This window comes from Clupea harengus, chromosome 8, assembly GCF_900700415.2.
Source record: "Clupea harengus chromosome 8, Ch_v2.0.2, whole genome shotgun sequence".
NCBI lineage: Eukaryota > Metazoa > Chordata > Actinopteri > Clupeiformes > Clupeidae > Clupea > Clupea harengus.
In genome coordinates, this window is record NC_045159.1 from 23,792,524 (window position 1) to 23,806,408 (window position 13,885).

The window sequence follows — 13,885 nt, forward strand, 5'->3', positions numbered from 1 at the left end:
GCCCCAGCTGGTGTCCGTGGCAGTGGGGAAGAACCGGCACTCGCTGCAGGAGATCCGCGAGGTCCGCATCCCCAGCAACGTCATGGGCTACGTGGCCTTGCTGGAGAACGCCAACCTCAGCCATCCATGTCAGCCATCTTCCTTTCTTCTATTAGCTCCCTTTTGCTTTTCGTCCGGGAAAAATGAACACTGTCACATCTCATTATTATTGTCACAGTGTGTATTTGCGGTATTGGTTTTATTCATGTGGTTTTCTCATGGCTACCTATCTCAGATGTTCAAATCAACATCAAGCGCTGCTTGAGTGATGGCTGCGACACACGTATCCACGGCCTGAAGACCATGGGCTACCAGATCACCAAGAACAAGGAGGTATCCGTCACCGACGCCTCAGCCATCTGGTACCTGTCGCTCCTGACATCCCTGGTCACAGCCTCCATGGAGACCAACCCCATCCTGGCACAGACGGTCCTGCAGAACACTCAGTGAGTCACCCTCCGCCTGGGCTCCTTTCCACCGCTTCTTAGGGTTACCGCATCGTACGCCATGCCAGTACAGAGCCACTGGAGCACGTGTTTTGGAAACTGGATGTTTTCTTTCCAAAGTACAGTCTTTCTGTAGTGCTCTTTTTTGCCCACCTGTGGTTTCTTGTATTGGCATCTGCATTGGATGCATTGATTGCCCTTCAGCCTATTTCCAAACTGTATGTTGAGCCTAAAGTGTTATTTCTTAAGTCTAAGTCTAAATGAGTATTGCACCTGACTGAGTCTCTTTACAAAAGAAAACTTTTATTTGCAACAGAAAAAATGTGGTGTCCTCTTCATATATGTAGGTGTGTTCATGATGTTTAGAGATGTGAATATGAAAACTCCTAAATTTGGCCAAATACTTCCCGCCATATCTCTATGTCAATGAGTTACTTTCTCATCTGATTCTTTCATCTGAGCTCTGACATTTTGCCACTCTGTTTGTCATGAGAACATCAATATAACTGAGGGAAGTCAGTGATGAGCTTACAGACAGTATTTCATCTTTGAGCACTGTTTTAGAGCAGACACCTATAAATAGTGCCTGTAAACTATAATGGAAGTTGGTCAAACTCTTAACCACCGTGTGAACTTTCTAACATCCCCATTGCCTAAGCTTGTGTCTCCTCTGTCTCCTCTTTGCAGGAAAGCCTTACAGCACATGCCCCCGCTGTCCTTAACGCCAGCCTCCACGGAGTTCCCCAAGTTCTTCTCCACAAATGTTCTTGAAGAAGTGGATGGTTTCCTTCTCCGAATAGCAGAGTAATTAAAAATCCCCACACTCACACCCTTGCACAAAGAGTACTATGTTTGGGTCACTGTTGTAGTTCTACTGCAGTGAGCCCATGTGGGTCAAGTTCTGTGTCGAGCACAAGGCCTGGTGCATAACAGGCCAAGGAAACTGCATATTATCAAACATCTGGATGTTTACTAAATATCTCTCTCCCTGTTTACATGACTCCCAGCTGCTGTGTGACCCCTGATGCTGAGCTGACCCTGTTGGCCTTCGCGCTGGCCAGAGGAAGTGTGGCCAAAGTCCTCCAGTCCTTGTCCGGGATCTGCGAGCACCTGGACTTGGAGTACGGCGCCTCCTCGCTCCTCAAGTCCATGGCTGCCGTCAGACTGCGCCTCCTGCACAGACACGGTAACCCTTCCTAAACTCATGGAACCTTGTCAAGACTTACGTTGTTTAGTCCCCAGTTTATTTACTTGTGTGTGTGTTTATTTACTTGTGTGTGTGTGTTTACTTTGTGCCGGGGCACAGGGAAAGCCCTCCAGCTGCGTCTGCAGGCCTGTGATGTGAAGGGTAAAGAGGAGAAGTCTGGCCCAGAGAGTATGCTGACGGAGCCACACACTGGAGATGGTATGGCATACGAGGAGGCAGCCTTCTTTTTTTGCGCTGCTGTCCATTTCTTTTTAGTTGGGAACATTTGTAATAGATGTGGCGCAAAGCAGTACCCTACAAAAACAAACCAAAAAATCCACAGCTCAGCAACTCGGAAGCTAAGATTTAAATATGTGCAGTTTGAAAAGGTGCTTTGATTTTGTTTGTTCGACTGGAATTTGAGTCGAGATGTTAACGTGTCTTGTCTGCTGATTGGCTGTTGCAGGGTTCCTCACAGAGGCTGGGAAGAAGAGAGCCAGTGTGATTCTGTCCACGGAGGACCAGAGCAGCTTCCAAGTCACGCAAATAAAGATCAAAGTAAGCCCACATGTTTATGAATCCAATCCTGAGGTACATTGATTTGTCTAAGATTATTTAGAGATCCGATTTTACACTCAGTATTTGTCGTAGTATTATAGGTTGATTACATCAACCTATGTCAATGTTTCTCTGAGCTGAAACTAAAAGCTTACAGGGAGTTCTTGTAATAACAGATAAAAGCAGTGACACAGTGCATGGCGTGCAAGGGGGGATTGGGAAGCACTGTTAACTTTTGTTGGTTTCATCTTAAGAATTACATCATTGTTATAGATAGGGAGGCCTTTGTAGTTTACACCACAGCTCTTTGTTGGGAAGCTCTGAAGTTTTCTGTATTTTATAATTTTCTTGTTATCCCATCTTTTGTGTAGGTGCGCAAAGGAGCCATAGGTGCCAAGTGTGGCCTTGTGTTTGCCTACAATGAACCAGATGCTTTTAATGCAGACAAACATTTTAAACGGTTCAAAAAGTTTGACTTATGGGACTATAAGGACTATAAGGACTTTGTCCAAAATGGGTAAGTAACATATATTGCGTTTATTTTTTTATATATATATATTTTTCCAAATGTGTATGAATGTCTATCCGTGTGTTGTGAAGTTGTATTGGCTTGCCATGTGACTGCTGTTGTGCCGTGTAGTGCCAGTAAGAGTATTTCTGGCAGGGCTGTAAATGTGACCCTTGACCTTCTGTGTGAGTGTATTGACGGCTGCATGCCTCTGGTCCTGCGTAGCACCAGCAGTGCAGGACAGCCGGAGGATGACCCCATTGGCTGCTTCGAGCTGGAGGACGACTGGAACGATGTTGAGATTAAACTGCAGCAGTGTCGAGTGTCAAAGGTATGCATACTCACTGTTATCCTTCTCCTCCCTCACACGCTTCTACACTTTCTCCCCCTCACCCTCTCTCTCTCTTTCTCTCTCTCTCTCTCTCTCTCTCTCTCTTTCTCTCTCTCTTTCACTGGTCAGCATTCCTACCTGTCTGTCCCTGAAACCGTGTGAATAGCCCTTTACATTCAGTCACTGTGCCTCGCAGTCAGATAGGAATAAACACAATGAAACACACTGTCCACACAATGCAACACTGAGACAAAACATCACCCTAAAATATCCAAAGGACAACTTTTAAACTATTGACCCTAAAATCTCCAAAGTACAACTAAAACTATCCACAATACAACACTGACAAATCTGGAAGAAATCTGACTTTAAAATGACCACTTGTGACAGAAAGAATGAGTAGATATCAATTAGTACTTTGTGTGAAATGAACTTATTTGTAAAAGTCATTTTACCCAAGTGGATTCTAAAGCTCAATAATAGATGTTTGTGGTGTTCATTTGTTTTTGACATCTGTGGTCAAACGTTGCTTGCGGTCTCTCCGTCTCTCTCTAGTTCCTGATGGTGAAGTTCCTGTGTGCGAGGCAGGAGTCGGCGGAGCGTCTGGGCGTGCAGCAGGTGAGCTTCAGTGGGTACCTGTGCCCGGGGGCCGATCAGACGCAGCCGCTGGAGGACCTGAGCCCCGAGCTGGAGGGGACGGACCGGGGCCTCACCACCGGCCACACCCTGCTGAGGAAAACCCTCTTCTTCATCCAGCAGCTCACCAGAGACATGGTACACACAGTTGACACACCACCTCGCTCAGTCAGCCACTTTGACACTAGGGCATCTAACATTCTCCACCTCATCCATCTAGCAAACATTTGCATATAATCAGATGGGGTTTAGATGTCATACCATTTCTTGTCATGATTCAGTACATTTCATGAAAGACATGTATTGAAAGATACCACCTGCGATTTGGTTTTGCAAAAGCTTATCAGCCAATAACAACCAATCAAATTGCGCACCTCCCTGTCGTGCTCCAGAAGCACTGTGTTGATTGGCTCGGATTGTTAATGGCTCGATCCGAGCCAATATGGGCTGTGTATGAACACCTGCGTTTTTTTTGTGCACACACTGAATGAACAGCTAGTAAACTTTGTGGAGGAATTCGCTGAATTTGACAAAAAGCGTACGGGATTGGAATCGTGGACCTCACCTTTAAGTTTCCCAGAACTCGTTAGTGCATTTCATTTATGACTATTTGAACTTTTTATTTACCAGAAGTGATCATGATCAAGATGCTTTCTGTTCCATTCATCTGTCTCCCTGTCCCATTGCTTCAGATGACTTCATCTTTAAGCTGTTTTTGTGTTTTGGACAGGATGTGTCCCTTTACAAGCAGAAGTTCCTCCTGGACTTCAGTGGCTTAAACCTGCAGCTCTTCTGGGACTTCTACAACAAACTCAGGGTTATGTGAGTACACGTGCATTCATAGAAATGACTTATAATCACCAATTTTCTATTTGGATATGTAGTCAATATCCTGCGTGTGTGTGTGTGTGTGTGTGTGTGTGTGTGTGTGTGTGTGTGTGTTTGTGTGTGTGTGTGTGTGTGTGTGTGTGTGTGTGTGTGTGTGTGTGTGTGTGTGTGTGTGTGTGTGTGTGTGTGTGTGTGTGTGTGTGTGTGTGTGTGTGTGTGTGTGTGCACCTGTACAGCGAGGGAGAGGAAGCCGTGAAGACGAGGGTTCTGCTTCTTCAGCTGCTTCAGAACTGCTTCCCTGTGCTGCCTGGTCCCCCCGCGTGTCGGGGCTCAGAGGAGGCTTCCGCCAGCACAGACCGAGAGCGCTCTGAGGCCGTGTGGGAGCTCTATAATCACCTGTGTCAGGGTAGGAGCTGTATAATCACCTGTGTCAGGGTAGGAGCTGTAGAGCTGTATAATCACCTGTGTCAGGGTAGTAGCTCTATAATCACCTGTGTCAGGGTAGGAGCTGTATAATCACCTGTGTCAGGGTAGTAGCTCTATAATCACCTGTGTCAGGGTAGTAGCTCTATAATCACCTCTGTCAGGGTAGGAGCTGTATAATCACCTGTGTCAGGGTAGTAGCTCTATAATCACCTGTGTCAGGGTAGGAGCTGTATAATCACCTGTGTCAGGGTAGTAGCTCTATAATCACCTGTGTCAGGGTAGGAGCTGTATAATCACCTGTGTCAGGGTAGGAGCTGTATAATCACCTGTGTCAGGGTAGGAGCTGTATAATCACCTGTGTCAGGGTAGGAGCTGTATAATCACCTGTGTCAGGGTAGGTTCCCAGCACACCCATGGCATCTTTGGTGTGATATTTGGGATGAATTTGTTGACATGTGGGTAACTGCAGAGGGCTTGTGCTGTTGTGTTGGTAGTGGTGGATGCTCCAGAGAGCGAGGCAGTCGTGGACAAAGCGCTCCGATGGGAAGCCGTGAAGGCCATTCTGAACGGAGCAGTCATCTTCTTCCCTTACAAACAAAGTCGGAGGGACAAGCTCTTTGATTTGATGGTGCGTTGGGTAATCAGTCTAAAGATTAACATCGATTAAAGTAATCATTGTGTTGGTGTACGTAATCCAACTTTCCTCTACTGACCTATATAGACAAGCATCACTGAGGAAGATCAGCTGGAGTCGGTGAAACTGACTTTTGAATCTCTGTGCAACTACTTCAGGTGAGTCAGACACATAATAAAAATCGGCTGTACCACACACACACACACACACACCAAAATGCCCACTCTGGTTGTTGTCTCCAGTGTCTAAACGTGCCCTTGTCCTGTTTTTACAGTGACAAAGACCCCAGCGGTCTGCTCCTCCTGCCCCCTAAAGATGCCCCCGCAGGCTTCAACATCAGCCCAGTGCTGAGTGTGATGGACACCCTCATCCGTGTGGCGATGCGAGAGGTGGGTTGGTGGGTCTCCGTTTACAGAGAGAGATGGGGTAGTGGTTTCAGCAGCCCTCGCCCGCCCTGTTTATTTCTGTTTGGACATAAAATATGTATATGTCCTGCCAACACAGAAGGACTTCATTATCATTTCATGACTCATATTCATATTCTAAGCTCATCTTTAAACACACTCAGCAATAGACTCTTCCCTCCAACGTTTGGATTCTAAATAAAATAAGAGCCTGTGCTATTTTTTTATGTGTTCAGGATAATTCATTTATTTTGTTTTTGGAGTAGTGTGATTCCTTTGATGTTTAGCGTTATACTTCAGTGCTGCTCTTGCCTTTTACTAGGGTGGATTACTGCTTACCCAACAATATTGTCTGCATATTGTTTAGAATTAGCTGCTCCTATTGTTGGTGATTTACACTTTTCAGTCCATATGTAACACAGCATGCATTTTTTTATGACGGGTTAATCATTTCATGGCTTTAATCAATCATAGTAGTTTCACAATTATTGGTGATTGATCCAATCAAAGGGGAAGGCTTGGTTATTACATTGCACCATGTAATCAGGTGGCAAAAAACTCAGTTCAAGTGTTTAGCTTTGTATTCAGGAGGTCTTCAGTAGGCCAGTCTTTCCCATGCATTGCATTATTAATCCCTCTCTGAGTGCAGCCTGAAAGTATACAAACTATAGACCCCCTCCGTACCTCTGTCCTCTGAGCATAGGGATGCTGTACTGTGCGTCGGTGTCTGATGTCGGTGTTTGTGTTGTTCTGGTCGTCAGTGTGAGGCGGTCATGGTGGAGCCGAGCGGGGGGCCCAGCCGGAAGGTTCTGCTGTCCCTCTACTGGGCGCTGCAGGGGAACCTGCTCTCCTGGTGCTACCTGCAGCTCAAGGGAGGGGCCTCCACTGCTTCCGAGCTGGCCAAGGCTATCCTCACTGAGTGTAAGACGACACACAACTACACACAACTACACACACACTCCCTTCTGCCTCTGAGCTGGCCAAGGCTATCCTCACTGAGTGTAAGACTACACACAACTACACACAACTACACACACACTCCCTTCTGCCTCTGAGCTGGCCAAGGCTATCCTCACTGAGTGTAAGACGACACACAACTACACACAACTACACACACACTCCCTTCTGCCTCTGAGCTGGCCAAGGCTATCCTCACTGAGTGTAAGACGACACACAACTACACACAACTACACACACACTCCCTTCTGCCTCTGTAGAACTGGCTTAGAGTGGGATACATTCTAAAATTCCTTCGTAACTGTTATTATCATTTCCATTGTTGTTGTTATAAGGTTCCATAAACAATGCAATTTCAGGTTATGTAATATGAGACTTGCCTTTGGGAAACCAGACATTAATAGTTTCCTAAACCACTGGACTTTTCACCACCAGTATTGTGTGTCGATCCTCTTTCTGACCCTGTCCTCCCTCTCCTCCTGCCTTAGATGTGCACCAATTCCTGTCGGGGGCTCACACCATGCTGACCTCCCTGCTGCAGCGCTACAGCAGCACAGAGCTCATGGAGAAGCTGAGCGGATCCATCATGGCCATCGCCACCAGGCAGCTGGTACACTCTCGCCTTGGTGCTTTGGAGACGTGTTTAGTCATGGTCTTGTGGTTGCTGAGCATATATGGCATAGTGTTGTTGCCAGATAGTGGCCTACAGAAATACATCAAACTTGCAAAGATCTGCTCTTTTTGCTTGATTTGAGCCTTTTTCCTTAAAAAGTAACTTATAGCGACTTTAAATAACTTTCAGCTCAGTTCAGTATGGCATATGGCTTTGTTGGACATGTAAACGTCTGTGACATATTTTTGTGTGTGTGTGTGTGCGCATGTAGATCATTTTCCTGCTGGAGCTGTGCTCTCTGGACATTCCTCACTGTGAGCTGTTGCACAGCTTCTGCTCCGTGGTGGAGCTCCTCACCAGCCTCTCCTGCGACACGGGGGACATCTTCTCTTCGGTCAGTCCTCATGGGCAGCACGGTCCTGGCGTTTAGTCAAAGTTTACAGTCATCTCAATTTAGCAGTGACTGTAGAATATCATGTTATATCTGTCCTGTTATTTAGCTACCTTTACACAGCTTGTGGATATTATAGGTGTGTGTGTGTGTGTGTGGTGTTTGCACATGGTTGCCTATGTGTTTGAAGTGTTGTTGCATGTTTATCGGTGGACGAACGTTGAGTCTACGAGTGTGTGTGTGCGTTTGTGTTGAGACAGGCGGACATGGAGAACTGTCAGCAGCCCCAGCAGCCCGTGGTCCTGAAGACGTGGGACATGGAGTCGCCTCACAACTACGAGAACAGCCAGCACGAGACCACCGTGTTCGTCTGTCCCGGGGCCACGTCCTTCGAGGTGGAGTTCGACGAACGCTGTGAAACGGAGAAGAGGTAGCTCGCTGGGTTTCAGCTGAATTCGGCTGTTGGGAAGTGATTTGCCAAACTGTGACGGAGCTGACTTAAGTGGTATGCTATTCTGTTCTTCCTCTGGGCAGGTACGACTACCTGGAGTTCACTGATGCAAGAGGTGGAAAGGTTCGATATGACATGAAAGTCGGCACAGAGAAATGGCCAAAGGTAAAAAAAAAAAAAAAATCAACATCTTTGAAGGAATTGTATTTTACCTGTGTTTGTGGGATATTTTAACTTAATGCTAATGTAACGTAATGGAAAACTAGAGGAACTATCTCAAAGTCTTCACTGTGCTTTGATCTCTCTCAACAGAAAGTGACATTCAAAGGAGGCCCTCAGCTGCAGTTCCTCTTCCACTCGGACAGCAGTAACAACGAGTGGGGCTACAAGTTCACTGTGACGGCCTACGGCCTGCCTGACGTCACCGTCTCCTGGATCTCGGACCTGCAGCTGCTGGTTTCCAGACTCATGGGCCACCTGGCATCCCGCACCATGGCCCTGAAAACACCACAGGGTGAGGGACAGGCAACCGGCCTTGTGTTGAACCTCTGTATTTATGGGTTTCCCATCTTCAGGTTCTACGCTCCGTTTGAATTGCTGGTAGTGTTCGTCTGATGTTACAGTAATCCCGTGATATGTGGTTCAGCCATCAAATCGTTATGAGCAGGTTAAAAATGTTGTTATGGATGGAGAAGCAGGTTCGAAATGTTATTATGGATTGAGAATGTGATGTTGGGAAGGACAGGGTAAAGCTAATGGGCTTTACTGTGACTTATTTCACAACACGTCTGAAATGGTAAATGTGGTAGACATAGTAAGTGAGCGTTTTGCTGACTTGACTTATTTCAGACACCCACGATGGGAAGGAGCAGCCGGCTGGGAAGATGAACCATGTCCTCTCCTCCACATTGTGGAAGAACATCTTCCGGCACGGACTGAGCAACTCCGACTCCCAGGCTGGGGACAGAGAAAAGGTACAGTCCCCAACAGGCGAACTCCATCTGTCTTCGTTAGAAGAAAAGACCTTTTATGTTTCGCAACTGAACTCAGCCCTTTCACTTCAGGTGGAGAAAGAGGACAGACTGGTGGACTTCCTTGCGGCCTTTGCCAAGTGGGAGCCGACCCCGGAGTGTCCTGACGCCAGGGTGGAGTTGATGAGAAGCCTCATGTTGATGTGCAAGAAGCAGGCCGTCAGGAACGAGATCGCCGGCAGCGCCAAGGTGGACCAGGCGGTGAACGCGCTGTGGGCAGCCATGGTCTACCACACACCAGCCCTCCACCACAGCCTCAGACTCTATGGTAGGGTAACACCCACGGTTTCTTTAACATCAAATGCCAAAAGAGGAGCAGTGTGGCTTGTTGTTGGGTGACTGGCTGTAACGTTTTCTCTGTGTGGTCTCTGTGCAGTGTCCAAAGGCGGCCAGGTCAGTCTCCCTGAAGATCTGATACAGGTTTACAAGCTGGCAGATGGTATCCGCACTTGGATGGTAAGTTAATCACCAAATAATGCATTTGATTACACTACCGAATGGAAAAGAGATGCAGTGTTATCCTTTTCAATTAAATTCAATTATACCAATAAAATGGATGTGTTGGAGATGGATATTTCAAAACATTTGAACACATTGTAGCATTCGCAGACCATTTCAGAAAGTGATATACCGGTACGATACCGCTGCACAAATTTAGTTTATGAACGAGTGTTCGCGTGCATGAAGAGAGCGTCATGTGCAGTGACTTGAGTCTAAACCTCCTCTCCCCTCTCCTCCCCCAGCTGGAGATGAAGCAGCGCTACCTGGTCAAGAAGATGAACGTGCAGGAGGAGCAGGAGAAGGACCAGGCAGTGGTCAGCATGGAGTCCTTAGGTGAGCTGCATTCTGTCTCACAGGCTACAATGGATCAGTCCACAACATTTTAATACACTTAATACATGAATATTTCCTTTAAAACCCCTCACTCACCTGTTCACATTCCCCTGTTTGCCTTGTACTGTCTGTCTTTCTGTCTGTCTGTCTGTCTATGTTTCTGTCTTGCAGCGGAGGTGTGCATCGAAAAGAGCCTCCTCCTATTCAGATTCACTCCCAAGGGAGTGCTCACCCACCTTTCTGAGACCTCCAAGCCAGAGGGGGGCGCCAGCACTGCCCCACTCCTCCGATCCATTTCCATATCAGAGGCCGACTTCCAGGCCAGCCCGGTTGCCCCTTCCCAGCCTCCCAAGGCCGAGGGGGGTGCCGCCAATCCCGCAGACGCACCGGGGCTGTCTCACCCAGACCATGTCCAGTCACAGGTGTCCTCAGCCTCAGATCCAGGAGCCTCCAGCAGCAGCAGCAGCAGCAGCAGCAGCGGGCCCACCCAGGGCCCCAAGTGCTCCACAGAGACCCTCCAAGCCCAGGCAGCGGACCCGGTCTCGCCTGTGGCCCTGCAGCGCCGCTCTCTCTTCAGCCGCGAGCGCCTTCGCCTGCTCTCCTTCCGCTCCCTGGAGGAGCCCAGGCAGGCCCCCTCCGTCAAGGAGCGCTTCCCCATCCTCAAGGACATCCTCAACTTCATGAAGGACCAGGCCGTCAGCGTAGCCAGGTATTAAGCAACACAAATGAATGCCGAAACATAATAGTGCCGCTCATTACCTGATTGTTAATCGTTAACTTCGAAATGATAACATATAAGAGAGACCAACCAAACGCAGAAACCAGCACTGCATATGCTGTCGAATCAAACAACTAATACGCATTCGGCATAGTGATGAGATTGTCTAAAGATAGCCCTATGCTTTCATGTTAATGTATTGAGGTTTGCACCATTAGTACAGCAGTAGTATACCCATGTGCCTGCTGTGTACTCTGCGCTGACGGAGAGTGTTTTGCCTCTGTAGCGTCCTGCAGACGCTCTCGCTGAAGAAGGCCCAGGCTCAGAATGTGTGCAAGGTGCTGGAGACGGTGCAGTGGTGTCTGAGCTCCATGGGAAAGCCGCACCTCTTCCAAGCGCCCTGCATCCTCTTCCTCCAGGAGCTGCTGGCCTGTCAGAAGGACTTCTCCAGGTATGTGCCGTGTCCAGCGCTCGACAAACCTTTACTTCAAATCATGTATCAATGCATGGATTGGTAGCTGTTGTAAGTAACTGTGTGTGTGTGTGTGTGTGTGTGTGTGTGTGTGTGTGTGTGTGTGTGTGTGTGTGTGTGTGTGTGTGTGTGTGTGTGTGTGTGTGTGTGTGTGTGTGTGTGTGTGTGTGTGTGTGTGTGTGTGTGTGTGTGTGTGTGTGTGTGTGTGTTGTCCTTCTCCTCTTTGGTGCTGTGTATTTGTGTGTGCTGTAGTGCGGTGTGCGTGTGTGGTGCCCTAACCCTTGTCCCCTCTTCTTGTGTAGTTATTTCTCCCAGCTGTCGGGCTGCGGCCAGGAGCTGAGGGAGCAGGTGCGGAGCTCCTACCACCGGCTGGTCCTGATGCTGGTGGAGGCGGTGCAGAGCTTCAGCAGCCTCAATGCAAAGTAACTCCTCCACCCTCATCCACCCTCACCTGCACACACCTGCATGGATACATCCCCACCATTATCCCAGATGGACACACATGTCCGTCATAGCAAGAGAATATATAGAATAATCATTTTTGATCATGTGTTTTTATGGAAAAGAGTGTCACAGTTATGTATAGACTCAGTTCAGTTTTACTACAAGGTTGTAATGTACTTTCCAGTTAAATATGCGTTTTAATTGGGCTAAAACAGTTCTATGTGTTTACTTGGCAGCTGTTTCTCTACACGATTATTAGTACTGTACAAGTACTGCTGTATTTCTGACCCCCCCCCTCCTCCGTGTCTCCAGGGTCCTATTGCCCGCCCTGTCCTGTGTGCAGACCTGCTTGCTGCACCTGCTGGACATGAGCTGGGAGGTGGAGGACCTGTCCCTCTTCCTGGACATCAAGCTGCCTGACCTGCTGCTCACCATGTCTCAGGAGAACATCAGTGTGCATGACATCGCCATCAGGTTGTTGAGCTGTTAGAGCACAGTACAGCCTCAAATGACATCCAGTATGCTGCCTTTGCCTCAGCTAGAGTATTTTCATTCAGTGCTGTGTGTAACCATTCTTTTTCTTTTCTTTTCTATTTGTTGTGGCAGTCAGTGGACGGAGGAGGATGAGATTGCGGACTATGAGAGGAACATGGAGTGGATGGATGAGTGTATGGACGGCATGCTAGAGAAGTGGTACGACAAGGTGGTCCAGGGGACGCTGGAGAGCAGAAGAAAGGTAACGTTCAAGAGACATCGTCTTCTTTTGAAGTGACACAAACGCTTTACAAAATCTCTTTACGCAAACTCTCCCCTTTTCTGACTTTTGCAGCCAAGGCTCAAAAGTATACTACTAGGCAGTTTATGCACACGCTTCCTACCATGGTGTGAGTCTCTGCTCCTTCTAGCTCGAGCTTTAGCTAGCTAGGCCAGTAAATAATAGTATGCCATAATAATAATAAGGCAACCATTCATTGTTTCAAATATAAAACATTCTGTCAGTTCTCTGTGTGACGCCAGTTAGGTTGAAGACATGTTGCCTCTGTTTTAAGAAAATATTATTAAGGGTTTGAACTGAAAAAGTACACTTTACAGTTTGTAACTGGAAGTTAATGGAAAACATGGAATAATATTATAATATTTTCTTGAGAACAGGGGGGCAAGAAGCAAAATTATGGATTTAAGATCATATACACAGCTTCATGTTCTTAAGGTTCATTATAGAGTGCTGGATTTAAGATCATATACACAGCTTCATGTTCTTAAGGTTCATTTTAGAGTGTTGCTCGGTCATATGTAAATCTTTGCCTCTCTAAATGATCTCAAATATTGTTTATAGATGTGGTCTACTAACCTGTATAATAACTGGCCTCTCTGGGCTGTTTACCCCTCAAATATTTAGCAATAATTACTAAAGCTTTTCTATTCACACCCATGTTTGAGAAAGTCTTGAACCAGGACCTGACTATTATCTCACATTGAGTAGTGATGTCATTAGTTTCTAAGCAAACATTTAATCAGCTCTTATGTCAATAAGAGGAAGGATTGCTATAGTGAAGTTTCATGTTATGCAATTTAACACGATTACATTTCACGAGAGAAGCCTTTCAATATGGAAGCCCTTTCAATATTTGTGTCATTCAAACTCCTTACTCACCCGTACAACTAACAGTATCAAACAGAAAATCTCACACTGAATGCATTTGCTCCAGCTTCTGAGTGGCCTCTCCTCCATCTCCCCCCCAGATGCACATGTTCATAGCGCGCTACTGCGACCTGCTCAACGTGGAGATCTCGTGCGACGGCTGCGAGAGGATCGCCCCGTGGCACCGCTACCGCTGCCTGCAGTGCACGGACATGGACCTGTGCAAGACCTGCTTCCTCAGTGAGTAGCTGAAGCAGCAGACACACACACACACACACACACGCACGGCCTCCCACACATAAGTCTTCATCAGAGCCTTTCACTCAGCACTTTGGA

The 13,885-nt window shown here is 47.2% G+C and overlaps 1 protein-coding gene across 1 annotated transcript in view; it reads left to right on the forward strand.

The window, feature by feature from the left end:
- Nucleotide 1: 1 nt before the first annotated feature.
- The window catches only part of zzef1 (zinc finger, ZZ-type with EF hand domain 1), a gene marked incomplete at its 5' end in the record, with an annotated part of 43,008 nt that continues 29,124 nt past the window's right edge, over nucleotides 2-13,885 (forward strand). The window contains 31 exons of the mRNA XM_031572735.2: nucleotides 2-128; nucleotides 275-485; nucleotides 1,173-1,289; nucleotides 1,493-1,671; nucleotides 1,792-1,890; nucleotides 2,138-2,229; nucleotides 2,601-2,746; nucleotides 2,963-3,068; nucleotides 3,624-3,842; nucleotides 4,200-4,289; nucleotides 4,435-4,526; nucleotides 4,769-4,938; nucleotides 5,453-5,586; nucleotides 5,680-5,750; nucleotides 5,867-5,981; nucleotides 6,758-6,917; nucleotides 7,442-7,563; nucleotides 7,838-7,960; nucleotides 8,218-8,387; nucleotides 8,492-8,573; nucleotides 8,721-8,922; nucleotides 9,258-9,382; nucleotides 9,473-9,707; nucleotides 9,816-9,895; nucleotides 10,183-10,273; nucleotides 10,445-10,982; nucleotides 11,278-11,442; nucleotides 11,766-11,885; nucleotides 12,220-12,381; nucleotides 12,514-12,643; nucleotides 13,651-13,789. Of these exons, the coding sequence (XP_031428595.1) occupies nucleotides 2-128; nucleotides 275-485; nucleotides 1,173-1,289; nucleotides 1,493-1,671; nucleotides 1,792-1,890; nucleotides 2,138-2,229; nucleotides 2,601-2,746; nucleotides 2,963-3,068; nucleotides 3,624-3,842; nucleotides 4,200-4,289; nucleotides 4,435-4,526; nucleotides 4,769-4,938; nucleotides 5,453-5,586; nucleotides 5,680-5,750; nucleotides 5,867-5,981; nucleotides 6,758-6,917; nucleotides 7,442-7,563; nucleotides 7,838-7,960; nucleotides 8,218-8,387; nucleotides 8,492-8,573; nucleotides 8,721-8,922; nucleotides 9,258-9,382; nucleotides 9,473-9,707; nucleotides 9,816-9,895; nucleotides 10,183-10,273; nucleotides 10,445-10,982; nucleotides 11,278-11,442; nucleotides 11,766-11,885; nucleotides 12,220-12,381; nucleotides 12,514-12,643; nucleotides 13,651-13,789 (4,612 nt within the window). The remainder of the gene's footprint in view (nucleotides 129-274; nucleotides 486-1,172; nucleotides 1,290-1,492; nucleotides 1,672-1,791; nucleotides 1,891-2,137; nucleotides 2,230-2,600; nucleotides 2,747-2,962; nucleotides 3,069-3,623; nucleotides 3,843-4,199; nucleotides 4,290-4,434; nucleotides 4,527-4,768; nucleotides 4,939-5,452; nucleotides 5,587-5,679; nucleotides 5,751-5,866; nucleotides 5,982-6,757; nucleotides 6,918-7,441; nucleotides 7,564-7,837; nucleotides 7,961-8,217; nucleotides 8,388-8,491; nucleotides 8,574-8,720; nucleotides 8,923-9,257; nucleotides 9,383-9,472; nucleotides 9,708-9,815; nucleotides 9,896-10,182; nucleotides 10,274-10,444; nucleotides 10,983-11,277; nucleotides 11,443-11,765; nucleotides 11,886-12,219; nucleotides 12,382-12,513; nucleotides 12,644-13,650; nucleotides 13,790-13,885) is intronic.